Source organism: Sinocyclocheilus rhinocerous, unplaced genomic scaffold, assembly GCF_001515625.1.
Source record: "Sinocyclocheilus rhinocerous isolate Xijiao unplaced genomic scaffold, SAMN03320098_v1.1 scaffold1722, whole genome shotgun sequence".
Lineage (NCBI taxonomy): Eukaryota > Metazoa > Chordata > Actinopteri > Cypriniformes > Cyprinidae > Sinocyclocheilus > Sinocyclocheilus rhinocerous.
The window spans coordinates 27,684-42,779 of NW_015666548.1; the positions used below are offsets into that span (position 1 = coordinate 27,684).

The 15,096-nt window shown below is 38.7% G+C and overlaps 1 protein-coding gene across 1 annotated transcript in view; it reads left to right on the plus strand.

Moving 5' to 3' along the window:
• Positions 1-14,805, plus strand: part of LOC107732689 (ubiquitin-associated protein 2-like) — a gene marked incomplete at its 3' end in the record, with an annotated part of 20,869 nt that extends 6,064 nt beyond the window's left edge. The window contains exons 6-16 of the mRNA XM_016544102.1: positions 4,303-4,398; positions 5,650-5,695; positions 11,370-11,414; positions 11,779-11,885; positions 12,025-12,084; positions 12,160-12,212; positions 12,290-12,375; positions 13,496-13,676; positions 13,873-14,074; positions 14,165-14,499; positions 14,617-14,805. Coding sequence (XP_016399588.1) covers positions 4,303-4,398; positions 5,650-5,695; positions 11,370-11,414; positions 11,779-11,885; positions 12,025-12,084; positions 12,160-12,212; positions 12,290-12,375; positions 13,496-13,676; positions 13,873-14,074; positions 14,165-14,499; positions 14,617-14,805 — 1,400 coding nt within the window. The remainder of the gene's footprint in view (positions 1-4,302; positions 4,399-5,649; positions 5,696-11,369; positions 11,415-11,778; positions 11,886-12,024; positions 12,085-12,159; positions 12,213-12,289; positions 12,376-13,495; positions 13,677-13,872; positions 14,075-14,164; positions 14,500-14,616) is intronic.
• Between the last annotated feature and the right edge of the window lie 291 nt (positions 14,806-15,096).

Genomic DNA, 15,096 nt, shown 5'->3' on the forward strand with positions numbered 1-15,096 from the left:
AACGTTTTATGCGACGTGCAGCAAGTGTATGTTAGCTCATGTCCCGCCGGTTCATATGTATGCATCTAACCTCCGAACCACGCAGCAGATTCGTTTGAATGAATCTCTTACCAAATCGTCCCTCCCTAACATTTGTCTCGTTTTTATTAGTTGACGAAAATGTCAGTAGATTTACGTCATAGTTTTTGTCATTCAAAAAGAGTTTTAGTTCATTATCGTCTCGTTGACATCTGTGAAAAAAATGTCGTTGACGAAAAGTATGACGAAAATTATTTGTCAACGAAATTAACACTGCCTTGCCCTCATCCCATAACCAGACACTGACAGTAATTGACACGTACATTGTGTCTCTTGGCTCGGTTTGTGTGATCCAATGCAGTGACATGCACATCAGCATCATCTTTCAAGTGGTTTGAGACCAAATAGAGCCAGAGAGAGAGAGAAGTAGTTTTATTTAAGCCTGACGACGTCTCATGCTTCAGTGTGAAAGAGGAATGTAGGACAGATCTGTTCTAACGCTGACCCGTGACTCATCCCATTACATTTTCCAACAGCTCTATTAGCTCATCCAGGTCTCTAAAGCCCAGGAACTTAACGAGGATGGCAGGGCTATTACATTACCATTACTTCATTCAGGTCAGTCTGCCTGAGGAACAGCAACATGGCACACGCTCAGGTATCTGAGACTCAGGTTAGCAAAGTGACAATTACTCCAGCACTAATTAAGCCATCTCCACTTCAGGCTGTGTCTGACCCTCACTAATTATGCATATATGTGGTGGCAGTGGTTTAATGCTTAGGGACTTTGTTAACACAAAGCAAACAGGTTTAATGGCAACAAAAATTGATCCAGGAGCTCTAGAGTTACAGAGATCTCAATCTTGCCCTATCAATAGTGACTTTGAGGAAACCACTAAACCCAAAACAGCAAGTAAAAATCTGAACTACTGGCCTGATCAGGCCAGCAAAAACAATTATTGTGTTTCCTTCTTGTCTCAGTCCAACTAGGGCCTTAATATGCATCCCTAAAACATTAGTGTGTATTAGTTTCTTCTAGGGGTGGGCGCTATACCGGTATGAAAGTGACTACCGGTTAGTGTTGTCACGGTACCAAAATTTCAGTATTCGGTACCAATACCAGTGAAAATCCACGGTTCTCGGTACCAATTTCGGTACCAAAGCAAAACACAAAAACATGCTAATTGAACAACATTTTTATTAATAACGTTAAACAAAAATTAAATGTACAAAACCAATGCCATTCTTTATACTTATTTAAAATTGTTTCAAGTTTTTTCACAAGTAATAAAAGTATGAAAAAAGTAAACAAGTTTCACCCAAAAGTTTAGTCATAGTTCTGCTGCCACTGAAAAACATCTGTAAACTGTTGTCTGTTTTAGGGTTTGCTGGTGTGTTTCAGGATCTTCCTCAGTCTGCAGCTATAAAAGGAAAATATAATATACTTATGTAAAGCAATGGGCTGAGTCTGACCAAATGCAACATTAGATCATTGACACCAGCTAAAATATAACTTTTCAGTAAATAACAAACCTCAGCTTTTATAATAAATTTAGATAAGATTACATATATTAAGTGTATATCAAATAGATGAAACTGTAGTATTAAAAACACTTTACAATAAGATTTTATTTGTTAGATAACATGACCTAACAATAAACAATAGTTATATGGCAATTATTCTTCTTAGGGTTAATTTCAAAGTTCAATCTGTTAAAATTATTTAATGCACAATGAACAAACATGAATGATCAAGTGTTTGTATTAAATAACATTCACAAACATTAATGAATGTTTTAAAAATATATTGTTCACTCACTGTAAGATGTTACTAGATCTAACTCACGTTAGAAAACATTAAGTCATTGTACAGTAAAGTCTATACAGGAGATAAAATTTGACTGTACTTTTATTTAATCCAAACTGTGTTCATATTTAATTTTAAAGGGCTTTTAAAACCTGCTAGAGATATTCAGCCAAGAATTACAACTAACTAAAAAAAAAAATTTCTGACGGACTGATATGCCATAAACACTGTTAACCATACATTTGTACATTCTCTAACACGCATATTTTGGTTACACAGTTCATTTAAAAGCCTCTGGTGTGTAAAAATAGTAAATACCATTATGTCCTCCTGTTTTTTACAGTAATAAAAGTTGTAGGAGCATTAAATAGTTAACAAAGAAATCATTTTGAACAAAATTCATTCTAATGCTCATTATATTAGCGTTAGCCGCGCTTATGCTAACGATTAACTACGTATACGCTAACGGCGATGTTTATTTCAATCCGAAATTCAAATTAAAATATGGAATAATATTCATTACAGAAGCTCTAAATATTAAAAATGTAATTGAAACTTACCTGCTTGAACTTGATCGGGGTGTTTTGTTAGTTTGATGCGTTTCCTCCTCTTGAGGTCGCCACTGCTTTTAAGAAGAGGTTGCCAGGTTTTCACAACAAAACCCGACCAATCGCGTTTCGAGGGGGTCCCCCGTTAAAAATCGCGTTCCGAGGATAAAATACGCATGTTTTGGCGGGGTTCCCCTGGTAAAATTCGCATTCCAGGGGCTAAATATCACGTTAATGGGGTCGTTTTTCAACCCGCGGACATGAAAAACAACCCGCGGCAACAGTGTTAAAGCAGCCCAATTCCGCGGGAAAACCGCGGACTTGGCAACACTGGAGAGGATAGCTTTCGGATAGCGCATCAAGAACCGGGTCGACCGGGTACTCGGTACCACCGGTACTTAAGAAAACCTGGTACCGTAACATTTTCATTTTTTTAGTACCGACTTGGTACCGAAATACCGGGTCTTTTGACAACACTACAGCACACAGTGAAAATGACATTAATATGACATTGGACAAAAGCATGAAGCGCAGCATAATTTGAAATCATGAGTTTAAAGTTAGTCGATCGCGTGAAGCTGAACTCTTCTGTCCACATTCAATTCGCACGGACCGACCGTCATGCAGAGTACACGCGATCATACAGGATACAAATGCACACTTCACAAGATCTCACAGCTGGATTCGACTATGTTTGCAAGATTTTTTAAATTAAATGTTCATTAGTCATTCAAAGATTTGTTTAAATGATATAAATGCGTATTTGCTGAATGCTGACGGAAAACGAGATGGTGTTATAATGTTTGCCTTTCTATTACTAATCATATAAAAGCAATCGTTATAATACTTTTTGTATACATTTTAATTCCTTTGTTTAACAGTTCTTTCTGATTATTAGACAACTGTTGTGAACAAGACAGTGAACAAGGAGAATGTGAACACTGTGTGCGCAGGCGCTGCTGTTCTCAGCGCCGCCAAAATTAAAGGTCCCGCCTCGAACGCATCGGCCAAACAGAAAAACGTATCGGCCGATATTTGAAAAATGCCAAATATCGGCCGATATATCGGCCTTGGCGATATATCGGTCGACCACTAATAGTGATGTCAGTCAGCCATCGGCGATGGACGATGGCATCGTCTATCGGCCCGACCCGATTACTTATGCTTTTGTTGCTACTCCTTATTTTGGTCTGAAAGATATCTTGACACAGTTTTCCCAATTAAATGAGGCATTTAGTTAAATTCAACTTTTACTTTGGGCCTTTTAAGAGAACTGTACTTTCCTAGTCTGCAGTCAGCCTCAGGACAGACTGCAGCGCACACCACAAACCCCACAAACTGCTCTCTCTATAGTGCTGAAGGGACAGTGTGTGCCACAGTAAAGTTTGAGCTGCTACCGGATACTCTCTCTCAGCCTCAGTCTGAGGTAGAGAGCAATATAAGGCTCATATACTTTGAATCAAGTCTTGTGGTTTGATTTATAATCTGACTTTGATAGCTGTTAGTCTTCAGAGATCATTTGATAGGCTGCCCAGTCAAAGTGAGGTAATGAGAGAAAACAATATATGCAATTCCTGAACACTAAAAGAACTTTAAACGTTAAACGTCATAAAACGTGTAAAAGTTCGAGAAGTGTTTTGTAAAAATATCAGAATATTGATGTTGCACAAAACCAAAAGCAACAATGGAGGCTGCTTTTAACCTTCCTCAATATAAAGCGTGCATATCACTTAATGCAATTATTTCAGTGCAATAACCAATAATCAAGGATAATGTCCAAGGAAAGTGTCTGTGTTGAGACTTCTGGGAAACTCAAACGAGGCTTCTTGGTCTTCTCTTTTGTAGGAGTAGTTACATTTATTACATTCATTTATTTATGTTGTGTATTTTTTCTTAAACTCATTCCCATTCTTTGCTTCCTCTCTTCAGTCCGTGGGCAGGAGAATGGGTTGGATGGGGCCAAGGCAAGTGGAGTTGCAGGCAGAGGAATGGAGCGAGGCCGTCGGGGAAGAGGCAGAGGAAGAGGTAAGTACTAGGGGTGTAATGGTTCAAATTACTCATGGTTCAATTTGTATCACCGTTTTAGAGTCACTGTTTCGATACGGTTCGGCATGTGCTATGTTTAGGGAAAAAATGACTATACTGTCAAATAAAAATAAAGAAAATAAGAACAAATAATCTAACTTCTGAGTGAGTGATTTCCTGTTTTTTTCCTTGGCTTTTGTTGTTTGATTAACATTAAAAACGTAAGACTATGCATGGATCCAGTACACTGACACTGTACGTACAACCGACTATGTCTGCTAGGATACTGACCAAGACGGGCATGCTATTATTTTTGTGTGAATTTGTCCAATCAAACACAAGACTCAATATTTGTGCGCTCTCTGAGCACACACAAATCTCCTCACTGCCCGTGCGATTTCTCATTCGCGTCTTCTGGCTCTTGAATGTTTAAACTGGCACGGCTTAAGAAAATAAGAACAAATAATCTAACTTCTGAGTGAGTGATTTCCTGTTTTTTTTTCCTTGGCTTTTGTTGTTTGATTAACATTAAAAACGTAAGACTATGCATGGATCCAGTACACTGACACTGTACGTACAACCGACTATGTCTGCTAGGATACTGACCAAGACGGGCATGCTATTATTTTTGTGTGAATTTGTCCAATCAAACACAAGACTCAATATTTGTGCGCTCTCTGAGCACACACAAATCTCCTCACTGCCCGTGCGATTTCTCATTCGCGTCTTCTGGCTCTTGAATGTTTAAACTGGCACGGCTTGATGAGTTTAGTTTAAACAGATAGCAGCGTGTGCTGTTCAGGTCTCATCTGTGCACGTGCGCTATCAACACCCGGGTTATGACGGCATAAATGACGTCATATTCCAGCATACGGCACTCGCATTGAACAAAGTTTACAAAGAGTGACTGGTTTGTACAAGGTTTTTTTTTTGTTCATCGCTGTTGTTGAAATGTGTTGGAAAACCAGAATGTGTATCCATCGACAGAAACATACAATAGGCGAACTCTGTCTGTTTTACGTGTTGTTATTTTTAACAAACCATATTACAGATGCCTTGTCAGATTTAAGTTGAACCGTGGTGCAAATGCGTGCCAAACCATGGGTGGAGAAGAGTACAGTTCGATTGTGGTGTTTTTTTTTCATTTTAAACAGAGCTGTTACACCCCTAGTAAGTACCACTGTTGGCAATGGTTAACTAGAATGAAAATGGTTAGTGGTTTTGGTTTGACTTCATCTTTCTTTCCTGCAGGTGGAGCTGGAAGGCGAGGTGGGAGGTTTTCAGCTCAGGGCATGGGGTAAGTTTGTGTTCTTCCATTAAGATCCTTACTGTTTTTGCATGTTCTCCAGAGATCTCCCAGATTGGCAGATTCTAGGAAATGCTAATGGTGTCCAGCTAGCAAAAATTCTAAATCCTCTGCTTCAAAAACGGTTGAAGATATGACGCAAATTTGAGGAAGCTGTTCTGTTGAGTCCAGCCTGCTGGGTTTAAGACCTGCTGGTGTGCTTATCTTGAGACTCTATGCGCATTTATATCCTGTAAACCGTAAAGAATTGAACATGTTTTCCATGCAGTGGTTTAACCAGGTAAGTAAGAGTTATTGGGGGTTTATTTGCTGCTTTTTGGTGCTATGCCTTTTTAGGCTTCAGGGCTCAATGCCAAGGATTTTTTCTACTGGCCCGGTTGGACCAGTGGTTCAAATTTTTACTTGCCCTGACAATTTTCACTGGCCCTGCCAAAAAAAAAAAAATAGTTGCGGTTATTATCATTTTGACCCACATTATATTTTATTCCAATAAATAAGAACAAATTAATAAATTACATGCAATAGCACAACTGAATATATAGAACAAAGATACAAATGAAAGATGCTTTAGGAAAAACCGCAGATGGCAAATTCACTCTCTGACAGCAGGTGGCGCTTATGGAACAGCAGTAATACTGCGTTTCCATGGTTACAGCTGTAAACAAAGCAGTGCAGCTGTAATTAACACTACTTTAAATGCACTATACAGAGGCTAAATGAAAACGCAATGTGAACTTTTCTGAAGACAGTCAGTTCCCCACAGAGACCCCCAATTCAATATTTAGGATTTTCTTCCAATGTTTCGCGCATCGTGAACTGTGATCTTGCTCTGCCTGCTACCGTATTTTCTCCTCTTTGCGTCCGTCTTGCCTCTCTTGAGATCTGTTGAAATAAAACGAAAAACGGTCAGTCCACCGGTCCATCTGTCCTACACTGTATAAAGTAAATATAGATTAATCATTGTTAAAGCTACAAAGTTACTCGCCAAGACTGGTATTTTGACACACTTATGTATTTGTCCATTCAAGACGTGTCTCTGTGCGCTGTACACACAGAACGCAGCGCACGAATACTGAATTGAGTTGTCTTTCGCGTCTTGCTTAAATGTTTTAAAATCACTAGAATTTTTTAATTAGCAAGGCTTAAAAACAAGTGCAAATGATAAATGTTAATGACGACGCAGCCGTGGCCCAATTGGGCTAGTGACAAATTCGTCAACTGTCCCGAGCATCTTTCACGCTGGGCACCGGCCATCGGGCAGTCCTTAATGTCGAGCCCTGGGCTTGTTGATGACAGAGTTCACTAAATTGATGGCAAATAGGGGTGGGCAGTAGAAATACAGGTAGATAGGTAAACCTCTAGAAATCGGAGTAATTTCTATTGCCGTTATCAAAATGCCATGTCATAGTGCAGGGAATGTCTGTTGCCCTCCACTTCATATTTGGAAAGAAAAAGAACAAGCTTGTTAAAGCAGTATGATATGGAAGTGAAGCTCTTAAGCTTTATATCTGCACCTTCACTTCCATTGTCAACATGAAGTGAGAAGCGTTTATATTCAGTGAATTACCTCAGGTATGGAGAAGTGCATTGCAATTCAAGAGATTGGATTTAATTTTATTTATATTTTGTTCATTTACTTTTTTATTTTAATTTTAAGATTTAATACTTTTAAAATGAAGGTGTAGATTTTATGCATAGATTTGTTGCTTGCCCCTAACAGTAACCAAGATGCATTTTAATATTTTTGAAGTGGCATTACAAGCATAAAAATGTTTGTTTCATACTTTTGTTTAGAAATATTAGAGGAGTTTCAATGTCATTGTAAGCGTATAGCTTAGCTTTTTACTGCAATATTCAGTAGTCTAGAATAGGGCTGGGCGATATGACGTTATTATTGTATATCGACGATGTCTCGTAAGTATCGCGATGTTGATGTCAACAGTTAGGTAACAGACGATTATCGACATTATCAGAAAAAAATGACACATTATGAACCTAGTAAGTTGTAAAAAATATTTTACATAGCCCCATAGTCACCATACAGGTCTTTTTGCATGCAAGAATGAAATAATTTAGTAGGAGGGTTGGGAATCGAAAAGCTATTCCAATTTTGGAAATCAGATCGGATGCGTAAGGTCAGGAATTGAATTACTTGTTATAAAATTAAATTTCGATTCTGCTTCTTGATTCCTGTATGCGCATTTATTGCGATTTCAAAAGAATCAACTGCAAGAAGACGAAATAGAACTCATTTCTGCACTCGCGTGCTGTTTTCTGTGCAGCGCACACACATAAAGCGCATGCGCAAAAGCCGCCTCTTATATAGGCTACCTGAACACTGGACTGAGCTCTCTTTCTCGCATTCTTACACATTCGAATGGACAAATACACACAGAATTATATCAAAATATCCCATAAATACAATCGGTTTTGTCTTAAGTGAACGTAAGGAGTTGAGAAAGAAAGAAAAGGGTGTATTGGATCCGTGCATTGACAGCAGCCGCTGCCGCCAGTCATTGATGTTAATCAAAGAACAAAAGAAAAGAAAATCCCTCACTGACCTTGACTGAATCACTTTTGTAACCTCAGTTTATATTTGATTTGCCTGCATGTTGTTCGGCACTACTGTAATGGCAACGTGCATCTGTGCGATTCATTTGGAGATGCGTTCCAATATAATTTATCCTTATTTAAGGTATAGGCCTATTCTATTTTGATCTGCAGTTTAATAAAAGTTAAACAGGAAAAAGACATAGTAGCACTGCATGTGTTTCTGAATATTTATTTAAACGGACTGTTTAATGATGAAAAACCACAAACGTGACAGTTATAATTAAAATACGCAAATTCCTTCACTATTCCTACAGCGCATATAGTGCCCTATTTTTTTTTTTTACAGATTTTTAAATTTGTGTATACAGTATAATTGTTTAAGCCGAGATATAGTACTATAAATTCTTAATTCATTTGCAACAAAACCATAAAGCAGGGCTTGAAAACGAAGAAAAAAAAACAAACTCTGAGCAAAATCGATATTTTAACGTTTCCGTTCTGCCGTTCCTCTGTATTACCGTTCCGAAACGGGTTTGGGTAGAAGAAATACCGGTTAATAATGTTATTTTTTAGAAACAATTTTCTTAGTCAATAATAATAAAATACAGCGTTTTCTTTACTCAAAAAGAAAAAAGAAAAAAAAACAGGAAGAGATCTGGTAACGTTAGCCTATAACCCGCTGCGCTTAGTCACAGCCAATACAGCATCATCTTTTCTAGATTTTGGCCAAATGTAGGCTACTAAACAAAAGAAAAAAATCTATCAACACTTTAAAGATAAAGTATTTTTAAGATTGTTAAACGCTACTTGTACAAGATTGCATTTTGAGAGTGAAAAAAAAACAAGTCGCGTATAGGCACACGTCGCATTTTATTAGCCATATTACATTCAGAAATAATGTAGGTTAAAATGCCGGTAGGCTAAACCAAAATGTTTACAAACATTATAAACACAGTTTTTAGTTTCTCTCCACAACAAATCCTCTAAAGTTAAGGCTATGTGTTTAGGCTATAAAAACGTCAATCCAAAAACAAATTAATTTAAGGTGAAACTAATGCCTACCTCTCTCATTCGGCACGAATCCAAATGTTTCCATATTTGCAACGTATCTGGATGCTAAAATATTATTTATTATAGGCTAGGCTTTGTACTTTCATCGACATAAAACATCATCCTTTACATTGGCTATAACAGCGCAGTGAGGCGCTGTTCACGCTGAACACAACCAATTTTGTACAACGGAGCAGTGTAACTTTATTTGTGTCTATAACTGCATTTTATTTTGATAATGAACAAGCTGAAATGTCGCAAAAATATGTTGTGTGCGCGTGAGGTGCCGGCGCGATGGTCATACCAACGCTGGTTGGTTATACAGATAGAAGCAAGACATTATTCAAAACTGTCAAGCTTTTGCAAAATAAAGAAAACTACTTTATGCTGTCTCATTTTCCTTTCTGAGAACTTTGGAATGCGTCACAATGAACAGTAACTCGGCACATTTTTTTTCTTTCGTTTTGTTAATCTGTCAATGATTTAAGTGTAACATTTTGTGTATATGCCTTTATTCCTTTTTATGTAAGCCTATAGTTTGATTCTGTTTACTCCGTTCACAGAAGCACTGCAGTTGCGTGTGATCTGTTGAATCCTCCTTGCACTATCCTCGGATAAACTCTTAACGCCAGTCCATTGCGACTTAACCATGATGAGTTCACAGCTATAAAATTTGGTTTTGTTTCTGGTTCTGTTCCGGTCAATTTCATTCGTTTCCAGTTTTCGTTCCTTGAACCGGTTCAGAGCCCTGCTATAAAGTTTTGTTGCAAACGGATTAAGACATTAGGCTTCTAGGCTCAGCTCGCTCCTCAACATGTGCGTTCGGAGTTTCGGCAGCCCAACACTGAATATTATATTGTGGGCGTTATTTTGATTTAATAAAATGAAAATCATAAAAATTAAAATACAAAAATGAAATTTAATTTACCCCTGCTTCTAAATAAATAAAGCAGTTATTTAGTTAAAAAACGGGCCAAAAGAGACCTCTGAACTAGAAACCTTAACGTTTTTGCTCGGAATTCGTTTTTAATCCCTGCATGATTTTAGTCATACATGATCAATATCAAATAGCCTACTTTATAGCTTGACTACAAATTTCAAAACAACGCTACAATTATCAACGAAATTAAACTTACCATCATGAAATGTGTCTGCACAGGCGATAATGCCAAAAATAAAGTGAAAAATCGGAAAATAGGCATATTTTATTCAAGACATTACTATATGACATCAACATGCATTCATCATTCTTACAATCACCGCCAGAATGTCCAACTTCACCATGATGAACTTAAAATTGAAGAATGAAGAAAAACAGTTCTCCTCACAAAACGAAATTAATTTCAAACACAAATTTGATATGAACAGAGTGGAAATTATTAGCAACACAAACTAACAGAAAACATTAGCTTTGCTGTTATGTTGAAGCACAAACTAAGAAAAGTAAAGCCAAACTTTAATGGTGGCAATAATTAAGACCAAACTGAACATGGTGTGTGTTTACGGTGCATGTCGGCAATGTTGTCTCGGCGGGGGCAGGGCGTGGTGGGGGTTGGGTAGACGATATTATCAGATATCGCAATATTTTATAAGGCAATATATTTTTGACATATCGCCAAGCTCTAATCTAGAATCTAGTCATGTTACGCCCCTGGACCGGTTTTCTGTTTCTGTCAAGGCCGTCTGGTCACTTTTCTTTGACTTGCAGTCAGGCTTCTTACTGGCCCCTTTCGCTTGTTTGGTTTGAAGTGTGCTTTTGGATTTTGCATGTTTGGTTTTCAATTCTTGGCCTCCGAACCGGCAGAGTACCAGTTTAGCATCGTTTGAGTTGGCAAGTCACACCACTAGCTTAGCTGTTTCATTCTAAAGCATTGTCTTATTCTTTTACACCTGTAGAGCAGGTGTGGTGGTTTGACCAGTAATGGACGTGAGCATGATGGTTGCCTTCGCTCTCTCTCTGTCTCGCGCACGCACTCAAGCACATCTTTGTTCACACCATGCACCCCCGTCTTTCTGCCTGTGTTGAGTTGCTTGTAATTCTCCCTGTTGTTTCTCCCAAAAGCCAGATTGATAAGAGCCCCAGATATGATTTGTCAGGAGATGAGAGGTGAGTTAAATACATTTATGAGCGTGTTGGTTTTGTTTGTGTAGGATCAAAAGGGTTTATAGCGATTAGTTATTGAAGAATGCATCAGAGTTTGAGCTTCATATGTGTTTAGTTTCCACCGGTTTGTTTTCCGGGTTTGAGAGTGATTGGAAAGCACATTTGCGTCTTTGGTATAATTGCAATTAGCACGACATAGGAGTGTTTTTTTTTTTTTTTTTTTTTTTTTTTTTTTTTTTTTTTTTTTGTGGCTTAGTGGAACTGTTGGAGTGATTTTTGCACATTGTTACTGATGGTCGCTGACATTATTTCTTGCCTCCCTCATTCACTCAGTGTTTGCTCAAACTAAATTTTCATTTGTTTTTAGTACGTTTAACCCAGCGGACTACACTGAGCCAGCCCAAACAGAAGAGAGCTACACAAGCGGCAGCACTTGGAGTAACACAGGCAACCTGGAACCCGAGGATGGAAACAGTGAGTGATGCCATAGATGTCTCTTGTAAACCCTTCCTTCAGTTCCCGTCAGTGTTGGCCTTTCTTCTGGCTGAAGTACACAATCCATTTAAAATGCATATGTAAGGGTGGATGTTCTGACATGAATCTGTTTCCACAGGGCTTGAGTTTACAGGTGGAGAGGGAACAAACTATCCTCGAAAGTTTGACTCGGCCCCTGGTGAGTCTTGCATTGGCTGTTTTGCTAAGGATTTGTTCACCTGCTGTCATTGTGAGCTAAATATCTGTATAACAGGTGCTTGGAGAACTGCCACAGAAGAGTGGGGCATGGAGGACTGGAATGAGGATGTGAGTATTTGAACAGATACTAAAAACCTGCTTTTCAGTTTAAGACTGAGCAAATCTAACTCTGGTTCTCGGTTTAGTTGTCAGAGACCAAGATATTTACTGCCTCCAGTGTGGCGTCCATGCCCATTCCACAGGAGAATGTCACAATTACAGCTGGACAGAGGTAAGCCAGTGTCTATTTCAGAGCATCTGAGAAATTCGCTTTCCATATAAAATTATTTTGGCCTGTCATACCATTCAGAAGTTTGGGGTTGGTTTTTTATTATGGTAATGAAGGCTGCATTTTTGAACAAAAATACAGTAAAAACATTTTAATTAAAGGGGTCATATGATGTGATTTCAATTTTTCCTTTCTCTTTGGAGTGTTACAAGCTCTTGGTGCATAAAGAAGATCTGTAAAGTTGCAAAGACTAAAGTCTCAAATCCAAAGAGTAATAGTCAGCCACCCCTACCTAAAACGGCTCGTTCTAACACGCCCCCACATATCTACGTCATGATGTGGGAAGATTTGCATAACGCCGCCCAAATGTTCACGCAAAGAAAGGAGGCGTAACTTTTATTCTCGCTGTAGTATTGTTGTTGCATGAGCATTAAATGTGTGTGACTACCTGCATGGACAGGTTTGGAATACTCTGGATCATCTAAATTGTCTAAAGGACCAACAGTTATGAGAAATTGTTTTGTTGTGAAAGAAAGTTCTGTATGTTCATTGCAGTTCATTGATTTTGATTTATTAAACCCTAACTTAAATAATGTTCTTTTTAGCAACATCATATGACCCTTTTAAATAAATTAATAAAACAAATGTTTAAATGTATTTAATATTTAAATATAATTTGTAATGTAATTTATTCATGATGTGGCAAAGCTGAATTTTGAGAAGCCATTGCTCCAGTCCTCAGTGTCACATGGTCTTTCCGAAGTCTTTCTAATATGCTGATTTGCTCAAGAAACATTTCTGTTTTGTTGAACGGTTATGCTGCTTAATATTATTGTGGAAACTGTGACACTTTATTTATTCTTTATTATTTTGTAACAAAATGCATCCTAGTGGAATAAGTATTTAAAAAAAAAAAAAAAGTCCTACTAACCCCAAATATTTGAATGGTCACTACTATCGAAAGTCTACATTTTGAACGCAGGCTATTCTTTTATTTAGAAGGAATGCAATTTCAATAATACTGTGGTGTCTAGATTTTCACAACCCAATTCTAAATATTTATACATGTGCTGCTGTCGTGGCATATGAGAACGTTATGGACATAAGCTTGTTTGATGTTCAGGATTGATCTGGCGGTGTTGCTGGGGAAGACACCTCCCTCCTCTTCCTCAGAGGCAGAGCCTGCTTTGCTTGAAGGCCCACAGCCACCATCTCTGTCTCAGTCTCTTGTGTTCAGCAACTCAAAGCAGACAGCATCACTGTCCCAGTCCTCCTCCAGTGCTCCTTACAGCCAGCACAGCATGGTGAGCAAGATGTTAAATGAAGTCTTACAGGTCTTGTCATAGCTGTTTTTAAGGGCCAATTGTATTATTTGTTTGGTTTTTTTGGGGGGGGGTCTGTATTGGCCAGTTGGCATTCAGAACTGGAATTTGTTATCGTACCTAAACTAATTGGTGGCAGCCAAAACATTAGCTTTTTTTCTCTCTGTTCTTACCTCAGGTGAGCATGCTCAGTAAGGGTTTCGGTGATGTTGGCGATCCAAAAGGAACCACTGGAGGCTCCACGACTGGTTCTCAATTTCTGGAGCAGTTTAAGACGGCCCAGGCTTTGGCACATCTAGTGGCCCAGCACTCACAAAGCGGCACACCCAATGCTGGTCCTTCTACCTGGGATACCAGCCCCACTACACTGGGACAATATGGTAAGGGGACTGACGTGGTTTGAATAACTTCTATGATTGTTCAGACCTCTCTGTAGTACGTGTAGTCTTATTCTTTCTCTTTGTCTGCAGATATGAAACCTCAAACGGAGCCTGTGCACAGTCCCTTCACCAAACGGCAGCCATACCAGCCCACCTCCACTTCCTCCTCAATGGATGCCTTCTTGCAGGACAAAGCCACACCTGCTTCTACCACCTCAGCCTTGCTCCCTCAGTCCACTCCATCATCATCATCATCATCATCATCACTGCCCCAGGCCATCACCACCCCTGTCCCCAAACCCTCAGGACCCACCCCAGGTCAGCAGAACTCTTCCAGCCCAGCTGATCCTCAGGCATCCAGCCCACTCCCCCTGCAGCAGCACAAACTAAAACAGCAGAAGAAGAGGGCTTCCATCACAACCAAGGTCATGATTCTCCAAGTTTGTTGTGGTCTATGTTGCTATTTTAGGGAATAATGGATTGATCAACTTTGCCTTATAGAGCTGATCATCTATTTAATCAAATGTTGTGGTGATTTGCAGATTCCAGCCCTAGCAGTGGAGATGCCAGGCTCTGCGGATATATCTGGGCTCAACCTGCAGTTTGGAGCATTACAGTTTGGCTCTGAACCGGTGCTTTCAGAGTACGATTCCTCGGCATCTGTTGCCACGACGACACCAGGCAACCAAGGCCAGAACACAAGGCACCTTTACACAAGTGCTAGCAAGTGGGTATCTCATGTCTGCGTAAGACTGTCAGACTAAAGCTTTTCATAGTTTCAAGCATAGTAACTAGGTTGTACGATTTTGGGAATATTTTTTTTTTCTTTTAAAAGCACCATGTTTGCTGTTCTCTTTCTGTTATTTGGCCAAAATATTTGTGACTATATCAATGTAATAAAAATAATAGAAATACAATCTAAATGTAAAAAAGGCATAAATTATTAAACTGTTACTATTGTAATATTTCACTAAAAGTTTAAATACTTTTAAATACTACTGTTTCTCTTCATTTTTAAAATG